The sequence below is a fragment of the Melozone crissalis genome, unplaced genomic scaffold (assembly GCF_028551555.1).
Source record: "Melozone crissalis strain CALT ecotype California unplaced genomic scaffold, PUWL_Pcris_2 ptg000013l_1, whole genome shotgun sequence".
Taxonomy (NCBI): Eukaryota; Metazoa; Chordata; class Aves; order Passeriformes; family Passerellidae; genus Melozone; species Melozone crissalis.
The window spans coordinates 54,158,785-54,176,515 of record NW_026535791.1 but is presented as its reverse complement, the minus strand read 5'-3'; the positions used below and the strand labels follow the sequence as shown (position 1 = coordinate 54,176,515).

General features: G+C 35.3%; 1 protein-coding gene across 3 annotated transcripts in view; it reads right to left on the bottom strand.

Annotated features, from left to right (window-relative positions):
- Positions 1-17,731, bottom strand: part of STS (steroid sulfatase) — a 106,745-nt gene that overhangs the window by 30,438 nt on the left and 58,576 nt on the right. For all 3 annotated transcript variants that reach the window (XM_054271834.1, XM_054271833.1, XM_054271835.1), the window contains exons 7-8: positions 9,722-9,859; positions 689-848 (exon numbers count right to left, since the gene is read on the bottom strand). In XM_054271834.1, the coding sequence (XP_054127809.1) occupies positions 689-848; positions 9,722-9,859 (298 nt within the window). The remainder of the gene's footprint in view (positions 1-688; positions 849-9,721; positions 9,860-17,731) is intronic.

The following is a 17,731-nucleotide window of genomic DNA, read 5'->3' as shown; positions in this document are numbered from 1 at the left end:
AAGCACATGCATATCAACAGGTTTCTCCACTCACTGGATTTGGAGAGCAACAGCATTTAGGTAGAGGCACCTTGCCACTGAAACTGTGTATCTCACAAACAAGATAAAGCCTGGGGATGTAGCAGTGTCAGGACGGCATCTTATGAATTGTGAAGTCCAGTGGCTTTTCTTATCAGGCTGCAAAACCCTGTATGGGATTATTTTGACTACTAGGTACAGAGAAAAAACCAAACAAACAAAACAAAGAACTCCAAAAAAACTGTGAGAAAAACGTAGATGGCATTTTGATGTGTTTTGTGATATTAAGCAGGTCACAGCCAAGCTCATGAAGTTTAAAGTAATCTACACTTAAAGTTTCTTTTTCCACCAAATTCACTCATGCAGAACAGGACCTTTTTTGTTACATTCATTTTTGCTTTTAGTAAGTAATTCCAAGTTTGATTTGACAGTACATTGATCTGATGGTATTCTGTTGTCTTTTTGGTGTTTGCTTTGTGAGCTAAGTGTATTTACATACAACATTTCTGTAAAATATTATCAGTCTGTCAATATGGAGAGACAACATGATATTGCAAGTAGAAAACCTAGTTTCTTATTTACATTCTCACCTTTATCTTAATAGATATCACCAGAATGAATAAAACACTCATGGCACTTGCTCTAAAACAGAGATGACTACAGAACATACCTGTCAGAGGGTAGCTGTGCATTTGCAAGTTTAACTATGGTAGGAAATATATCCATGTTACTGGTTGGCTCATCAATATGGGCGCCAGCCTGTATCACGCCAGGCCAACGGAGAAGACCTGGCACACGAATGCCTCCTTCCCAGTTTGTTGATTTTCCACCTGAAAAATTTAGTTTTGTTTGCTGAGAAATCAGTTTCTCCTTTGATAATTCCACCCCATTAGATTCAATTTCCAAATATTAAACATTCTGTCTAGCTAGAATCTTTCCATTAGACAAATCTGTCCTATTCTTAATTTTCTCAATTTTTTACCTTCTGTAGTACTTTCTTTCTGTAAATTTACTAATATGTATTAGACAGAGCTTATAAAGTGCATTTAAATTGCACCAAAAAAGTAGTTGCGGAGATTAAAGAGCATTTCACTGGAATCTTCATATAGGCCTAGATTGTGCAGCCTATAGATATGTGAACCTATAACCCAAAAACAGGAATCCAAAAATAAAAAAAGAGCTATACTTAGATGTCTGAGGTATGAATCCAGAGAAGGCACATGACTTTTTATTAAAAATAGTGCTTAATGACTTTATATAGAAGAAAGTACTAATTTAAGTATGTTACTGAATTCTCCAATTCAATGCATTATAAAGAAATTCACTTCAGTGATGGCAAATTTCAGGATGCTGTAAAGAACTTTTTGTGCTCTAAACCAACACAGTTTCATCAAATGCACTATCAACTGATTCCATTCAACAGTGACTTGCAGTCATTTACTGTTTCTACAAGATCCATCACTGCTGAGTCCTCCCAACACCTTTTGCAGAAGGGCAACTGGTTTATTCTCTGACAGCATGTTCACCATTACTGAATAAATAATTGACCTGACCTGGCTCTGTATGAAGAGGAATCACAAGTGCTATAACCAATGTCCTGCAAAGTTGTGACTATGCAGAACACTTCAGGGTGACCTTTGAAAGTAATATATCATTTGAAAAAGAAATCTCTGTTAAGCAGATGGGTTTTGTATATGGTTAAACACAGTCAGGGCCATTTGGAAATAAATTGAGATTTTATACAATTAAAATGTCTGGAAAAACAGAAAGGTATTGGTTGGACTTCTGCCATTAAATGAACCAAATAGCAATTCTTGGTTCAGACCAAACTACTACAGGACTATTTTTTTCCTGTATCTCCCTTTTTCAAGTTAAAAAAAAAGAACCCAAACAAAACAAAACAAACAAACCAAAGAATTATTACAACAAAGTATTTCAAAAGTTCTGCTTCCTCAGCATCTTAAACACCCAAAACACCTCATAGATGTCAATACCTTTGGTATTGACCCCAGGCCTTGTTATACATGCTGTCTATTTTATTGACTTCTTGATGATCCTTTCCATTTCAGCAAAGTGGGTTCAGAATCTACCTGGTTTTCTACAGGATTTTCACTGTTTGTAAAGGTAAGTAATAACTTCAAGAAAGACTACTCTTTTTTTTATAAATTTACCTTTTTCTTTTCTTGTAACTGAAGGACCATTAGTTCATGATTCCTTGTTATATCAGATTTTTTGGGTTTTTTTCCACAGGCTTTATCACAACTCATAATATTAAATAGTCAGGGACACATCTGGTCTGACATTAGAAAAGTTATGACTTTTTAATATTCAGCCTTATGTCAAGCAACAATATTTGCTTAAGTTTTTTTTTTTTTAATGGTGTCAAGATCAGATCTCTACTGGATTGTCTGTCTTCTAGAACACTCCTAAAAGTTTACTGCCCTTGCTGAGTTAAATGTAATGCCATTATCATGATGAAGTGTGTGGCTACCTACTCAAGAATGAGATGCATGTCCAATTTTTGTGCAGATTCTAGTAAAATATTATTTTTGAAACTCTAAAGGAAATGTAGATTTAAGTTCAAAAAGTGTTATTTGGTGAGACACAGAACATCTGTCACCCAAAGGAAGTGTTCACCCAAAAGTATACTGATTGGTTGTTCATGTTGTTGGGTCAAGACCAGTGTAGATGTCAATGTTTTGTGTCTATCTCCTGTAGAAAAGATGACTCTACCCCTGTACAACAGCCATTATGCTTTTCAAAGTTTGGTGGGAATAGGTGTTACACAGCAGGAAAGATTAATAACCTGACTGAGCTATGGTGCATAGAAAATCCTGCTGAGTGGGAGTTGGTTAATCCAAGTAAAACAAGCATAAGGCCTTAAAATTACAGATGTCCTCAAATGAACATACTTTTAGTGAACAGATACACCAGGGAGGCAATTTAGCTCATGAGCCAGATCCTAATTCTGTGTATACACGACAGCAGCTTTATGGCTGACGGGTACCAACAGACAGACAACACTAAGAGTTGATCTATACCTTTGGTAGCTTTAGCTATGATGTTTCTCTTATTTCTGTATGCCTGTCTAGTATTTCTGTACACTCTGTCTAGTAAGAGACTAGATGGATGTTTAAATAAAGACTTGTTATACTGGACTGGATGTTTAAATAAAGTCTTGTTACACTGCTGTCTCCTGTATACTTTGAAGACAGAGAAATTTCAAAGTGGTAAATCTGATTCTCACACATGTTGCAATTCTTAAAACTTATTGGGTCACTTTCACAGCTCTTAGGTTCACAGTACAATTTTCTGGAATCAGCAGAAAACAACAGAAAAATTGCACATTACCCAAGTACAAAAGAACACTACACAAACTCTGATGCCCTGCTGTAAGGTAGAAAAAGCAAAATGGATTCCACAGCAGGGCTTTCTCCTTACTTACATCTATAAAGAAGTGACTGCCGTTTTCCTTTCAAAAGGCTAATTGGAGCATAATTTTTTTTTACATTTCTGGAGACTGGGAATAACAGGGAATCAGGGCAGGAATTACAGGTCATTGTAGAAGACTGTCTTCTATTATCTCTGCTTACATGGTGTTCATTTTTATTAGAATTGTGCTTAGTGACTGCAGGTGCTTAATGCCATTACACGATTACAAATCCCTGGGCATTTATCATCTTTAAAACTCTAGCTGTTAAACTCTGTTCAAGATATCTGCATTCTTTTTCCCTTAAAAAAAAAAATCAAGGTTTTACTACAGATGCTTGAAACACAGAAATATCTAAATGGATAATATAATAAAATTTTAAAAAAATCCAGAAAATGTAATTATTTTGAAACAAAATCTCTTGATATTTAAGGACATGGCTTATTAGTTTTGTGTTGTGCTCAGACTTGACAACATTGAAACAGAGAAAAGACCGAAACCTAGTAGACTGTACGCCTTGCAAAATCTAGACAACTTACCTTTTTGTTATTTTTGTTCTCTTGAAGTCTTTAAAAAATGTTTTTAAAGCAGCAGAAAACACACACGACTGTATTTTCCTGCTTCACCATTTCTGCTTTCTGAGTAGTTGTCCCTTTCAGCGTTACATTGAACAATAGCCTACATTCACCTTTCCTGAAAAATCTGCAGGAGCAGGCAAAATACAGACATAACTCTCTGCAGTCATCCACAACATGATGTCAAATTTCCATTTTAACCTCATTTCAAATCTTAGCTAAAAGAATATATCTTTTTTTTCCCCCCTCTGGTTTAAATTGACTGCTATTACCTAACTCTGGCAATAGAGCTTTTACAAAGGATGATGTATAAAGGGGAACGTTGCAGTAAATCACCACTAACATTATGAATGATGAATGATGAAAACTATTTGAAAAAACTTTCTTAAATCACCTGGATTATAACCATACTACACTTTCCTTCATATATTCTTCTAAAAACAAAACTTCCAAACCCAATCTATTCTCTTGAATTATAAACACAACATTAATTATTCCACCCATCTCTACTGGACTTAATGTCACAAATATCAACAATCAAGACTGGTTACTATTGCTTACTTTATAAAATAGTTGAACAAAAATTTATTTTCAATGACAAGTTTACTCTTACTGATTTTAAACTTGTTTCTTGTACTGTTTTTGTCAATTTTATTTATATTAATCTGAGCTATTCTTGTACAGGTGAATGGAATACACCTGGCTCATTTGGATGCCTTTCATCTAACATTTCCTTCAATCAAGAAAATGATCTATGAGGATATTTTTCTTTCAGTCAAAATTAAAAGATGGGTTGATTATTTAAAAATCTGGATCACTTCAGAGAGACTATAAAAATACAGTACATTTGAAAAATGTCAACTATTGCTTTCTTTCAAGTGAAAAGTAAACTCGAACAAATATCACCAGATATGCCATAGCATGATTCCTGGGGTCAAAGTAATGGCCAGCTTGATTTCTCTGTGGCTTAGAGGAATGAAAAGATTTACTAACAGCTTCAAGAAACCCTGCTGAACTAACTTATCACTGCAGTATATAATTTTTTTTACAGTAATAGATTTAAAAAAAAAATAGGTATTAATTTCTTGTTTTGATCTCACAGATCTGTAGCAGATTTTAAAAAACAACTCAGGGCCTAAGTCCTTATGAGACATTATTTTTTATGGATATTAAAAAATAACTATGATAATACCTATTTCTAAGGCACAAAACACTTGAAATGAATGTTGTTCACACAGTTTGACTTTATCAGTGTTTGGCTCCACTTCCATTATCAACAGACCCACTCTGCACTGACTTCTGACCCACTCTGGCAGCATGACAGTAGCCAAGTGGCTGTATTGTCCTAAGTGCTTCATAAGTACAAAGAAAAACTGTTTCTGATGCAGATCTGAGGTACAGGCAAAATGTACATATCCAAAAGACAGTAAGATGTAAGGAGATTGAACAGAAAATCCAGTATGTGACAAAGTGGGACAGATGTCAACAAGTGATAGCGAGGGAGGACTTGTACTGTCTGCATATGTGCCAGTGAAATACTATGGTGAGAAAAAGTGTAGAGAAATTTTTTAATTGCCTTCATTCATTGTTTATTGATACAAATTATGTATTTATATATATGATAGCACACTATGGCTAATTCAAGAAATTACTAAGAAACTAATTAGAAATTACAACAAAATATTTCGATTCAAAATCTCAGAGTACCAAAGAAGAATATGATGGCTTCCTTTAAATCAGTCACCTTGCACATCTTGTTAATATAGACAAAATTCTCTTCATTTATTTATTCCGCTCATCTTATTTGAAAGTACAAATCCAAAGCATTTGGAAAAACTAACCTTATTTCTGCTCCTAAAGAAAAGCTATAGTGACTATATCAAATGGACATGCTCCAGTGAAGCAGCTAGTGAAAAACACCTAAGGAGAAGTCACTGCAGGTATCCTGGAAATCATATATACAAGCAATACCTTAATGGTCTAGTGTCTGACTTTCAACAGACAAATATTACAGAAGTGGAAAAAAAAGAGCTGGAAAAACTACATAGAAAATTTTAATAAGATACTTCAGTTACACCTATTACTTTCCATATTTCAATATAAAATTGTTATTAATAATGTATTAATTAAATTGTTATTATTTTTAATTTAATTAAAATATTAATAGTGTCTTGTAAAAATCAGAGGAGTACTTCATGAGTTCAGGTATGAAGTCCTTCAGTTGCGAAGAAATTCTTACTAAAATGCCACTATTTTTTGCTTTAGAATCTGTATCTAGATTTAAACCTTAGAAAGATCTCTGACAAAGACCTTCAGGAAAAGTTACTGGAACATTAATCATGGCTTAGGAGACAAAGAATTTTCATGAATCAAATTCTGACTAGAAAACAAAAAGGTGAAACAAAAAGAGAGAACAAACAGTCTGTGTGACCCTTTGCAAAAATACCCAAAAAACAAATGTAAGGTACCTTGAAGCTACACTGTGTTAAGCCCCTTACTGTTTTAGTATATTTACTTCAGTTTTGAAAGTGAAGTAATTCACACAGGAAAAAAATAAGAAATTAGGGATGAGTGAAAACTCAACAATTAAAAATCATAAGAGAGAGATGGAAAAGACAATTATTTTCTGAATTTCGCTATTGCCAAGAGCCAAAGTAAAAGTATACAAAACAAATCTAAGGGAAAAATTAAAATTTCCCCTCCTTTATGCTCTATTAGTGAGAACATGCTATTAAACTTCAAGATGTTCCATGAAATTTGCAACTGTCCCATTTCATAATAGTAAATGAAAGCACTGTGCTCTCATGGATAAGTGATAGAGGCTATGCTCAGATTTTAGAAAGACTCAAAGTCGGAATTCATCTTTATATGATAAAAATTTATATAATTAATGTTAAGAATCTTTGTAGAACCTAAATTGTCAGGATTCACATCTTAAAACAATGTCATACTGTCTGGGATTAGGATCTTCTTAGGGATTCTATTTACTACACAGATCCTCATAACCAACCATCAGGAGAAGGCCACTGGAAAGAGATTTTGATCCATCACTTCAGTATTACTATATAATGTCTTCTAAAAAGGAATAGTGCAGAAATAAACCAGACTGTCTATGACAGCAATTGGTTAGCTCTGGTTTCTAACTATCCAAATTTATGGTGGACTGTTCTGTAGTTAGGATCCAGAGTAATAAAACCTTCAAACAGCAATTTCCCCTTTTTGCATTGCGTTTTGCAGCACTAGCTTAACTATCTAAACCCTTCTTAAATTTTATTATTGGTGCTTATTTGGCTAGGTATCAAGAGAAATTAGTGAGTTAGAATTGCGGAGTTCACTGAAGAGCTTTTGATTTTAGGGCAGAACCAATTATTGCTGAGCATATTGCTCCAGCTCTGACAAGAGGGTTAAGTGCCTTGATTCATGTTTGCATTCATGCAGCACTCAGAGACAAAAGGATAAGTAGTGGAGATTGACTAGCTGAGACAGGGAGGGAGAAAGGATATGTGAGTCTCACAGGTTTCTAAACTACACACCAAAGAAAGGAAATTCCTGGTGTGTGGACACATAAGCACAAGCAGCAACAAGATTGTCCTTCTGCTTTTTTAGGCACATTGCTAGTCTTGGGGCTTCACAGGTCTGTTTCTCATTAACTCTGACAAATATGTACAGATGCTTTTCACCACACATGACTTTTAATATGAACAAATTCCTATGTATGAAAATTGCTAGTATGCAATTAATTGATAATTTTTACCTCAGTCCTTTTGAAAATGATGCATATTATACATGTTAAATTAAGGACTGATTTTGAGATGGAGGAAGTGGAATGTAAAGCAGAATTAATTGTATTTTTAAATGTTAGAAGTATATTCAACTAATTGCATGGGTCTTTTAATTTCTTTTTATTTTATTAAGAATGTTTCTCATCAAATAATATTTTTTTCTTACATTGTGATTATTTTCTAACCCATTTGTCAGCACAGCAGAGATGTTAATTGCAAACTACAAAACTTTTTTCTTTTTTTTTATAAGCCCCATTACTACTCAACTAAACCCATCAATCAGACTTTTTTCTTAATACAGGTAAGATACATTTCAAGTTTTTCTCTGCACTGTAAATATGAACACAAAATTGTGCAAGGCTTGAGAGAAAGACTCCATTTAATCAAAGTTCTTCAAGAAGACATATTCCCAAGTGTATTTTTTCCTTCCTTATAATTTATCCTGTACCTTATGTCTGGCACTCTAGAAGGCAAATATTTTTTAGAGCTTCTAAAACACCTCAGGCTGAGCCTACGGCTACAGATATGTAACCATATGGTTCCTTAATTACTTAAATCACTATGCAAGGTCTATGTGCTAACATTCAAGATACATTTCACTCTGGTGTTAGCCCACGGGGACCCATCTGATAGACATCATCCCTTTGGCATTCCTTGTTTTTCTTGTGTACCATTTTCTTCGAAGCTTTTTCTTATGTACCATTTTCTTTGAAATGTAAGGGTCATTTCTCAGATAGATACCTACTTACTAAAAACTGTGGGGTCCTCCTGCTTGAAAACCTTCCTTTATATGCCTGAATTTTTTCCTTTTTGAAGTTTTGCAGTTGATATAAATCTGGCAAGAGTGGAAGATTGTGTTACCTTTCAAAGGGACTTTGATAGGCTTGGAGAAATGGGCCAAAAGGAACCCCATTAAGTTCAGCAAAGGAAATAGCAAGTCCTGAATCTTCACAGCAGTAACCTCTAGCAAAGCAAAGGCTGGGGAGTAACTGGCTGGAAAGCAGCTCTGCAGAGAGGGACTGGAGGGTTCTAAGGAGCAACCAGCTGAACATGAGACAGCATATGCCCTTCTAGCAATGAAGGATAACATCACTCTGTGCTGCACTAGGAAGAACTCTTCCAGCCAGTCCTGCTCTCTGCTCAGCACTGGTGAGACGTACCTGGAGCACTGGGTCCGGGTGCAGAACTCCCCAGTACAAGGTACATGGGCATACTGGAACGAGTTTCAATGAAGGTGATGAATGATTAAGCAATTGGAGTATTCAATATATGAGGAGAGGCTGAGAGAGATGTTCATCCTGGAGAAGAAAATGCTTACCAGGATCTTATCCATTGGTAGGGATTACATGGATTTATATGAGTAAAGAGGACAGAGGTAGACTCTTTTCAGTGGGGAGCCAATGACAGGACAAGAGGCAATGGACACAAACTAAACCACAGAAAACTCCATTTAAACATAAGAGAAAGGTTTTTTTATGGTGAGTGTGATCAAATACTAGAGAAAGTTACCCAAGGAGGCTATGACGTTCCATCATTTTCATAACTTGACTGGATACAATCCTGAGCAATGTGCTACAGCTGACCCTGCTCTGGGACTGCAGACCAAGGTCTGGAGATACCTCCCAGGCTCAACTACTATGAGATTGCTGGATTGCTTGATGCCTGAAATATGAGTGGGAAACAAATTACACAGCCTCTACCTAGTGAAAGAATGAAAAGAAATTAATATCTCATAAAGAAACAAGAAGACTGATTGTAATTTCATTAAGAAGAATAAAAAAACCCCATTCTTCCTTTATTTCAAATAGATCAAAGATTTTGACCTTGGCCACATAGTACATTACAGTTTTGGTGCAAACTCAAGGAGATGCTTTTTCTTGCATTTTTCAAGAACAATCAGAGAATATCAAATTCACCTTTATATATGCCATTGTATCCTCCATGGACTTCTCCAGCACTGGAGATTTCTTCAACATGAGCCCCTTGGTCAGATGTAAAGTATACAAGAGTTTTGTCATTTAGATTATGCTTCTCCAGCACATCCAGAACTTGCCCTAGGTGAAAAAAAAAAGCTTTGAGAACCACAGAATGAACTAGGTTGGAAGAGACCTTTGAAATCAAGTCCAACCTATGACCTAACTTAACACTTTCTAATAAACTAAACCATGGCACTGAGTACCATGTCCAGTCTGTTTATAAAACACGTCCAAGGATGGTGATTCCACCATCTCCCTGGCCAGACAATTCCAGTGTCCAATCATTCTTTCGGTGAAAAAATTTTTTCTGACATCTAACCTAAACCTGCCCTGATGCAGCTTAAGACTTGTGTCCTCTTGTTCTGTCAGCTGTTTCCTGGAAAAAGAGACCCACTGCCACCTGACTAAAACCACCCTTCAGGGAGCTGTAGAGAGTGATGAGGTCACTCCTGTTTCTCTTGTTTTCCAGGCTAAACATCCCCAGCTCCCTCAGCCGCTCTTCACAGGGCTTGTGTTCCAAGCCCTTCATCAGCCCTGTTGCCTTCCTCTGGATGTTAGAGACTAAATGACTTTTTATTAGCCTTGGCACATATAAATATTTGTGTCCCTTTGCCTTTTTGAGACCACTTTTCACATAAACTCTCTTATACTCAGCAATAGGCACATGCAGCATACTAGGGCACAACCACACAGGGCTTGTAGCAATCAGGACCATGACTCAGTTGCTGCAGGGTTTCTTGAAGTACGGGATGAGAAGATTTGTGCACATCAGAGAAAAGGGCTAATCCACAGAGAGCAAGTGACTTTTGGAAGCAGTTGCTCTCAATCAAGGAAATCCCTCAGCAAGAAGATTCAAGCCACTGAGGATATTTAGTAACACTGAGGAAAGAGTCTCAGCATGCAGAGTAGATCTCTCGCAGTTTGGGGGTAAAGCCTTGCTGCCTAGCAACCCATACAGGCAGCATGGCAAAAATCTCAGTGCTAGTGTTAGAGTAAGAAAAAAAAAGTAAGAGAATTCAAGTAGCACCTTTAAAGTATGTGTGGTTTCATTATCAAACCTAATAATTAGCCCTTAATATCCCAACATATCGAAAAACATCAACTAAACTCAAAATATGCAAGGTAATAAACACACCCAGGTGCACCCATCTAAAAGAAGTACCCACAGGGATATGTCTTGTAGCTCTTAGGCATCACGGGCTCATGTTTCATTTTCACAAAGGGCTCCTCACACTACTTTGGCACCGTGGAGGGCCTTGCAGTTATATAAATTGCACTGAAACCTATTTAGACTGAATTCTTTAAAGTGTGTTTCTGTATGAATGAGAGTGAAGCTTCTCTTTGTAACTTGCTCCAGTGGATTTTATACTGATTAGGAATCTAAGATTATTGGTCCTCGAAAACCACCAAAGCTTAAGAATATAATTCTTCACATCAGCCTGACAATGAACCTGTCCTTTAGGGATCTCAGAACATATAAAGATAATTCTGTCTTCACAACTATTTTATCTTTATTCTTTTACTTAAGCATCCAAGAATGGTCCAATTTGAATGTTAATTTTGATTTGTTAACCTGACCACTAAGAATTAATTCATCATCTGATGCCCAATTATTGTGTCAAAGAGGATGAGATAAGAACTTTGAAATACAGAGCCTTCTAAATGGTTTTCAGATCACTGTTTCTGCTGCTATGCTCTTTTTCTGGATAAGGAGTAATTACCTTAATTTATTGCTACTATTTCTCCTTGCCTCTTAATGCTATATAATTTTAAAACTGTCTTTTTAAAATGGTTGACTGTCATAATTTTTCAAATTGACTGGGTCAAGAATAAAGGAACATCAGCTGCTAAATTTAAGTAGGTACCTGTTGGTCTTGTTTGTAAAGTAGGAGCAAAGAAGAAATGCAAGAGTAGGAGAATTTGTTTATGTAAATTTTGAAGCCTCGTGGGAGTTGAAATTTCCCAACAGAGCTGAGAAAATCTGTTACAAAGGCTGACATTTTAAAGCTGGTGGGTTGAGGGAAAATCACGCAGATCCTTCTGACAAGCCATGCGCTTGCTGCATGAGGTGGATGGACTTAGTGCCAGAAAAGAACGAGGCAATTTCCCATTGGCTTCTGAAACTGTTTGGAGAATGTACTTGTTAAGTGATTACAATATCTCTTGGAAATGCGCCAATAATGATAAAAACGTAGAGTACAACGATAAATTATAAATTATATGTAGGTATTTAGCCACATGACCTTCAGAGTTCCCTTCCAACCTACATCAAGCTATGATTTTATGATACAAATACAATAAATAGTATTGTGCAAAGAAATATATGTGCAGTGATGTGCACAACAATATTTTTTTTTACATATCTCATGTTCATGATGAAATTGAACTTTCAAATTAATATTGTACATAAACTAAAATGAAAATAAAGAGAGAATGGCACCCAGTATACAACATGATCTCTGGTGATCAAAAGCATTGGCAATCATTCAATAATGATCACTTTGATTTCCCAGCTAATTTGGGAAGACATGAGAAGCAATGAAAATTGTCTCACTATCACAAATAATTAAACTTAAAATCAAAAATTAATATTAAAATTAAATGTAAGATATTATAATGAATTTTTTTAATGAGGTAGTCTTTCTCTGGAAAAAAATATTAAATACACACACTCAAGCATGTTCCATTTTAGAAAAAACCCAGTCATATAAAATGCATAGAAATTCCCATCCATTGTTAAACTCAATGGTAAAACTTCCATTTCCTTCAAATGGATTTTGAAACACAGAGGATTGCATACATAAGTTTTAACTAACAAATGCTAAAATGACAATTTATCTTAGCAGCAACATTTTTCAGTACAGATGGACTAATAGTGGTAATTCAGAAAACAGTATTGCCAGAGTATGGCAGTCACAACACACTCATAAGCAAACCTTCCATTTCTATTTTGATCCTGAACACTAGCACCTACTAGAATGAAAATTGTAAATAAACAGCAAAGTGTGGGTTACCAGGATATAAGAAAAATTTAAGTGTATTTGAATGATTTAACTCTCGTTAACACAAGAAAGAGTTTAAATTAAAATACCTTGCTCGAAAGTCACATTCTGAAAAATTAACTGCTGTACTGATCTGTGTGGATGGTACCAGTTTTTTTTTTTTCTGATTTTAACAGAACATATTTAGAAGGACAACATTTCTGAATATCCAAATCAATCTAGCTGATGGAACTCCATAATTTCTGCAGCTATTTAGCAACTAGAATTTCAGATCAAGCTACTCCTACCACTGCCATTATAGGAATGTATTCTGCAATGTAGGTGACTAACATTGTAGCAGACAAAGGTGTTATATCATTGGACATTTTGCTTCCATTTATATATTTTTAAGATACAAAACAGATTGAGGGCTGTGTTAAGATGTTACTTGTTTTAATTAGTACATCAGTGTTCCAAAATTTAAATGAAACTTCTTGTGAAATATACTGAGGAGTGCTCTCTGTATTCTACTCTCCATTCTTAGTTCAAGCTGTGTAAAATTATAAAGAATTGTTCCATTCTGAATGTGAAAATACCAATTTCAGTGGAGTGATAGCCATGGGAAAGAGAGAAGAGCAATTGACTCTGTTCTTTGGAAGGAAACAAAGCGCCATGCCGCTTTTCAAGTTCTCCAGAACAGCCTGAATGGTAGCTGAACCAGCCTTCCTAATGATGACCGTAATTACTGAGTTTTGACTCATGTAAAGCTCCTACTGTATGCATCTACAAGAAGAGATAGGGTTTCTAAAAAATGACTATTCATTTGTAAACAAGGTACAAACACTGAAAAACAATAACGTGTTTACAAATGTGTTACTGATTTGTTAAAGTGTTTAGTCAAGCAAGCATATGGACAAATGCATTTTATTCAAAAATTAGTTTACTGACATTTCAAGTCAATGGGAAATAAATATTATTTGTATTAATTCAAAATAATTTAGACTATTGCTGAAATTGTGAATAAGAAGCTAGAGGAAATAGAATACCTCTGTGTAATCTAGAAAAAAATAGCTTCTACTTGTGATGAAAGCTTTAAAGCAGTCTGCCAAATTCAAAGAAAAAACATGTTTCAGAAGGAGGGCTAAGGATCTGTCTCAGGAAGAGATAACTGACAGTAAAGGAAATTCCTAATAATGTAACACTATTTTCCAACTCCAGTAAACTTTCACATGCCTCTCTTGTATCCAGAAATTTACAGCAAGACTGAGACAATTATTGAACAAAGATTTCCAATAGATCAGCCTGGGAAAATAAGCCATCACATCACTGCCAAGAAGAGGCAGTTTGATTGTGTTGGGGTTTTATTGTTTTTATTTGCTGTTTAGAATTTTCTACTGCTGCTCATGTTTGGTTTTGAATAGCATCATTAGCCAGAATCACAACTTGTAGTCAGCTCCAGGCATTCACCTCTGTGAATGCAAGCCATTGAATAAATGCATAAAATCCTAAAAATTATTGCTACATGCATAAGTATTTGGAAACCCACATTTGTCCCAGAAAATATATTGATGCCTTTCAAGTATATACCCATAGGTTTACCACATAGTAAACCTCTTGGGAGTCCCTTTCTGCTACAGCAGTTTAAGGTTTTGCCACAGTTAATCATCTCTTCAGGGCTCAAAGGCTAAGATTTTCACCTTATGAAAACTTAATGTTGCAGCTTCTGCATACCATCATTCACAAGCTAACAATCATTTTAATCTCTATGTTGATTTTCTGTGATGAAGAAAAGTTACTTCATTTTAATGCACTGATCTGATTACAAAATCCACGGACTAAAACCTTTGTATTAAAACAAACTTATAACTAAGATCAAGACACCCCTATTTAAATTTTAGCTTTTGAACATTTCAAGTTATAAATATGCAAATGTTCCCATAGTATGCTCAGAGCCATCCAGTTTCCTTTGATAAATATGTAAATCAGCTTGTCTCTGCAGTGGGGAAGTAATTATCACTTTCAGACCTAGTCATAGAGTACAACACTTGAGGTAAAGATGAAAAATAATAAAACCATTGACGGCAACACAAGAAGTGGCTGCACATATGATGAACAGTACATAAACTCTGCACACAACTTGTTTAACATTCAGAGCTACAACACAACCACGGCAGAGTGGAAATTGCAGAACAAAGCATTAGAATGTACTATGGCACATTATCTAGCCAGTCAACAGAACAAATCTGCCTTCGAAGACAAGTGATTTCCATAAGGAGGACATCAGCATATGAACCTCAAAGGTGAGAGTGAATACTAGGTAGAACAACTCTGACTAGACCAGAAAATAGATGCATAACTAATTGCAAAAGGTATAAGGTTCTTCGGGCAGAAAGAAAGTAGAGTGCACATTCAGTACAAAGCCTTGAATCAGTACTACCACGCTACTATTTCCAAAGTTACACAATGGAAACAATCCATACAACAAAATCTTCTCCAAAAGTACATAGTCTCAAATGTGCTTAGCTCCTGCTATGATAGGTTAGTGGGATCTTCAATGTCAACAGGAAATTCTGCCAAAAAGTAGCATCTGGTTCTGAAAAAATACATCTATATTAGTGTTTTAATTTGTAACAGGAATGCATATTTACAGTAAATCCTATCATGGACAGTTAACATATTTATGTTTCCATAGCAAAGCCCTCTTGGATTTTGTGACTTGGATTTCTTTCAAAGTCTAATTTCAAGGACAAATCCTGGGAATTCAACTAAGGCACTCCCACTTCTAATGGGCATTCAGTCAGGAATCAAAGTAGAGCTGAAGTGGGTTTCTTGTCTCTTCTGGTGTCCTGACAGTCTTTTTTCAGCTCAGAAGACAGTTCAGACCTGCCACTGTTGGCAATTTTAAACATTTTAGGACTGATGAATCCTCCAATGGAAGTCTAGAGCAGGCCAAATCAAGCTCCAGCTGTGTATGCTGTAGATACATTGAGAGTGGGATTTACATACAGCGTACACAAAGTATGGATTTTCATATGCAGCTCACCTATCCTAAGAATTTGGCCTCAAAAATTAACAATTCTTTTCAAAATGAAGTAAGGCAATTGCCCCAGATGTAACTACCTCCCACTAGAAATCAGGTAAGAAGTTCTTAGGTCCAGATAGTCTGAAGAACAACAGTTCTTTGTTACATTCCTCTAGACTCAGAGTGGGACAAGTAAATAAGCAGAAGTACTCAGAAAAGGGCAGTCTTTTAATCAGAAAACAAGGCAACTTCGGTGTGGACAGCTAAGCTATCAGTGTGAACTTGCTTTTTGTTTGGATTTGGATTGCCATGTAGCTGCAAACTTGCAAATCAGTTGTGACTGTTTATACAGTTTTATAAGTATAATGTGTCTTTCAGACCCTCAGGATAAATTTTCAGCACAGTGCAGAGCAGATTAGGAACGCACACTTCTTAGCAGCTTTGAATAAATCAACGAAATTTTGACTTATGCATAAGGTTTTTCCTAGAAATGAGTACCACATCTCTTATTTTTCTTATGCATATAGGTTCAAATAATTTTTAAATATGAAATTTGGAATGATATTTTAGATATGTATAAATACATGAGCATAATGAAGTACAGAGTTAAGTGTCTGAAGACCTGTAAGTATAGCAGCAATAGAGACAATGCAGGATGGAAAAGCTTCCTGTACTGCAGCATTAATGATGGATTATTACAGGTCAAAAAGTATAACTACTCAGTAGCTATTTCCTTATTAATATTTAAATTAGCTAATAAATGCATTGCTTGAAATTCACTTTTAGACCTTACATCTGTTGAACATAAGTCAATGTATTTCTAAAGTAAATCTTGATTTTTAGCCTGCTTAAAATGTTAAAACATGAGAAATGGTCACACAATTTTAGGAGGGTCCATTATATTTGCATTTTGCATGACAGCTGTGATAACTTTTTGGGTAAATTTGCATCTTCATTCTGCACATATCTAAGATGCCATTTCACACATACAACTAAGATGAATAATGAAAAATACATTGTCTCATTTCCCACTTTGAGGTCTCCCATGTTTTCTTCCAAATTATGAAAGGGATTTCTTTAGGTGTGACCTTGGCAAACTGTAGTGACAGCTGAGGGGTACTATTCAATTTTGAATTAGACTGTCAGGTGAATTTAAGGCTTCAGGTATTTGACCATTCCAATATATGCTAATTGTGATTGATTGCATAAATGGGGAATGATAAAAGAAACTCTTTCGTATGTCTTCAAAGGTTTAAACATTTATAAATATCAGACTAAGTTTTAAACTTAATATGTATCTGGTCCTACAAGCAAATGCATAGTGACAACATTTTGCCAGATATAACGTATGAAGAATTATGAAGAATGTAAAGCAGGGAAAAAAAGTTTAACCTCCCATTTAAATCCTCTGCACTTTTCTAAAAACTTCAAAGCCTTTGCCAGTTGTTTATTTCATTTTTATTAAGTAAAATTCAAACTGTAAAAAACTGGCTGACATTAGAGCATAAACATTTATCATCTTTCAGCAGCCAAATTTTTTTAATCTTTGCTGAATTTGGAAGCAGGTTTTAAAGACTTGCTATAAATTACATGCCACACAGTTAAGAGGAGTTTTATCAAGAGTAAATTATACTCATCATGAAATCTCAATAAATTTAATTTCCTGGTTTTCTGATTTTAATTGTGCAAATCTAATCTAACATGAAAGTAGGTGTGCATTAACTCACTACCAATACACTTTTTTTTTTCCCTCCTTGACATGAGGATCACCATGCACACTTGTTAATTCACCTATTTCTCTAAATTTTGTGCCTAAGTGCTACTAGACACTCAAAGCCTACTGTGAAATCACCATCTCCAAAAAATGAATCTCTGTATAGACACTGTTACTACCAATAAGAAAGCAAACCTGACTATGAAAATTGTCTCAAAGGACTTTTCCACTAA